We start from the raw sequence: 3,297 nt of genomic DNA, 5'->3' as shown, positions 1-3,297 counted from the left end.
TTCACTTTTAAACAAACTATAACTTCCATTATGTCAATAATCCAGTCCACTGTCTATCAACTGTGCTGATTCTGCCCACAAGAATGGAACAAATAATACAATGTGGTTGTGGGTCATAATACCCAGACAGTGCTGGGATGCATTGCTTGTCTGTGCTAAATTTGTGATCTTTTGATAATTTTCATTTCTTTATCTGTTTTCAGTGTTAAAGGTGAAGACATATATACTCATAGAGGAGATCGAACAAAAGAGGATATTATAAAATTTGCTCTAAAAGCTCAAACGTAAGTATTCTATAAATAAATAATGATAGTCGATTGAAAAAAAAAAAACTTTATTATATAAAGTTGTTACTTTTTTCTTGTAAGAAGGGAAGTTATTTGTTTAGATGGAAATGATTAATTCCCTTCTTTAGGGTTAGGATAAACTTTTCTTTTTACTTCTAGTTTCATTTAAGCTAAAGCAAGAAAGTATTGCTGAAATTATGAACATCATATTTCCTGATTTTCTTGGACACATCTTCTGTTTTGATCCCCATACAGAGGACAATGTTGTGGAATATATGGAATATATTTCCAGTGCTCACATCAATAAAACAAATACCAAGGAATAAAATGCACATTAGTGCTTGATAATATATTAAACCTATGTGAAAAACAGGCAGAATTTTAATAACTATTTCTGCTTGTGATTACTGAGAATGTTTCTTTCTTCATCTCCACCCAACATTTGAGACATCTTATTTGGTAAAAAATTTTATTTGCCTGTGCCAACCAATGCACAATCTTGAATATTTACCTAGTGATTCTCTCACCACTGTTTTGGTAAGTGTGCAAAAGCTATACTTTGCAAATCTATGGTAAAAAGTATATCAGTCTTTATTTTTAACATAGAGGGTTCTCTTAATTTTCTCATTTTTGGGTGGTATGCACATCATGTCACCCAGTTTAACTCTATCACCTGGTCTATAGCTGGCTACCTTTTGTGGCTACCTTTTGCGAACTATGTTTCTAGCAGGAGGGCTACTGCTACCTTTCAATGTGCTGTCACCCTTTAAAAGAAAAAAAATTCTGATCAATTTTCTCCACTTTTCTTTAGTATATGTGGACATCATTGTTGCCCAGATCCTGTGCATCCCTTTTTATGTGCAAACTTCACATCCTATTCTCTCCAATGCACATTTCTCAACCCATATATACAATCCGTTTCCACTTTGTAAGTTACATTCTCTATTCAAACTTTGCTCTGAAAGGTGGTGTCTGTGCATATGTAGACTCTACCCTCACTGTCAGTTGCCTCTCTCACTTGGATTTCAGCAACAATAACTTTCCAGTTACTTTGGCTTAAAGTCTCCCTCCCTCATTTCCCCAAATACATCTGTTTCTTCTACCACGCTCTGAACTCCTGAGCAAGCTACTCATTGACTATATCTCCTTCTGCATTAATGATATATATATATATATATATATATATATCTCCCGTCTCTCCTCTCCGAATTGGTCGTCTTTGGTAATATTAGTGCTTACGACTGATCATTACTCTTATTGTCATTCCATACCAGTGTTGCTTGTGCAGAAGTTGAAACTCGTGCATTTCTCAACTTACTATGTCAACTTGCTTCACCCTCTACTTACACACCAGACTGACACATAGACACCCCAAATACCCTTGAGCTCCTTCTACCCTTGAAATTTAATTGCTACCTAACAATATTTGTCTCTGTATCTTCGGGTCATCTGACCATTCTCTCATTGCAGTTATCTAACATGCATCAACCTTATGCCAGTTATTCCTGGTAGCACGTATGCTTCTGACCCATGAGCAGCAGCTAGACATGTGATCTGAAACTAGGCATGTCTCTCCAAATGGCACACACAACAAAAACTTATTGCTCTTAATACCTCAAGTCACTATGTGGCTCACACAAGACCACACTGTAGCTGGTCAAGAAAAAAACAAGACCTATAATGCTTGAGGAAGCGTCCATTTCCTAAAACTAGGCGACACAACTCTTGCAAGACAACTATCTAACTGTGAAAGATATTTTCATATTTTGCACAGTTCTTAAGCTATCCTTTCTCTCAAACTGTCTGTGATCCTTCTTGCCTCTTGCTAAAAGAATCTCTATCAACTGTGCAGAATCCTATTTTCTTCTTCTGAATAATGATAGTGTGTGAACAGTATCTCTGGGGAGAGAGCCCACCTTTGTGTTTGCTTTGCATTGCATTGATCTCCACACTACACACTTGGCTAACCTCCTCCAAATCTATCTTTCTCTGCCCCTCAAGTTTGCATACATACACATACAAGCCGACAACCTTGTGCGCGCACGCACACACACACACACACACAAAATTTAAAAATAACTCTGGTTACTTCAAATCATCAAGGTCACTGATTCTGACAATGCCCCTTACTCTCAAGCATTGCACCCAAGAACTTGCCCCTTATACTTACCAAACACTTCACTCTTTCACTCTATAAACATGCACGCTGGTCTTTAGAAACATATTACAGTGTATCTCATTCTCAAGAAAACCAACTCCTGCAACCATTCCAATTATTATTCTATATCACACATTTCCAGTATCTCAAAGGTGATGGAGACAGCCATTTACAGCAACGTTCTCCAACACTATGAGTGTGATATAGCTTCTCTGCTAGTTCCTCAACAGTTATGATGGGATTTTGTTCCACCAGGGTTTACAGGACACCCTTGTTGAGCTCTACACATCTTCTAGGATGGGGCTCGTGTTCTAGGCTGTAGTTCCCAGCTCAGAATTTCTGGAATCACTCTTGACACTGGCTTACACTTTCTGTCTGATCCCCATATACTGCATTAATAATCTTCACACTTTCCATTGTGTTGTTGCCTTTACTGAAATTATAATGCAAAATATGCCAAAGTGCTCCTTTGTCACTTCCATTATAGCTTTGAAAAAATAACTGTTAAAATCGAACTGCACTCTTCAAAACTTGCTCTAAGAATAAGGACAAAGGTAAAATTACTACCTGCTTTTATAGCAAGTTGATGCAGGTAGTTTATCCTGTCTCCCTCTGATTTTTAATTCATGCAATTGAAAAACTGCATTACTTATGGGACAATCCAATATATATATATATATATATATATAGATACTAACTTGGTCACCTAGTTGATAGCTTCCACTATCTAGGTGACCAAGTTAGTAGTGGGGGAGGGTGCATTGAAAGTGTAGCTGCTAGAATAAGAATAGCCTGGGCAAAGTTCAGAGAGCTCCTATCTCTGCTGGTGACAAAGGGCCTCTCACTCAGAGT

The 3,297-nt window shown here is 37.5% G+C and overlaps 1 protein-coding gene across 1 annotated transcript in view; it reads left to right on the top strand.

The window, feature by feature from the left end:
* LOC106871411 (protein disulfide-isomerase TMX3) overlaps positions 1-3,297 on the top strand; it is a 121,624-nt gene that overhangs the window by 24,887 nt on the left and 93,440 nt on the right. The window contains exon 5 of the mRNA XM_014917836.2: positions 204-284. Coding sequence (XP_014773322.1) covers positions 204-284 — 81 coding nt within the window. The remainder of the gene's footprint in view (positions 1-203; positions 285-3,297) is intronic.

Source organism: Octopus bimaculoides, chromosome 1, assembly GCF_001194135.2.
Source record: "Octopus bimaculoides isolate UCB-OBI-ISO-001 chromosome 1, ASM119413v2, whole genome shotgun sequence".
NCBI lineage: Eukaryota > Metazoa > Mollusca > Cephalopoda > Octopoda > Octopodidae > Octopus > Octopus bimaculoides.
This window is presented reverse-complemented; position numbering and strand designations above follow the sequence as displayed.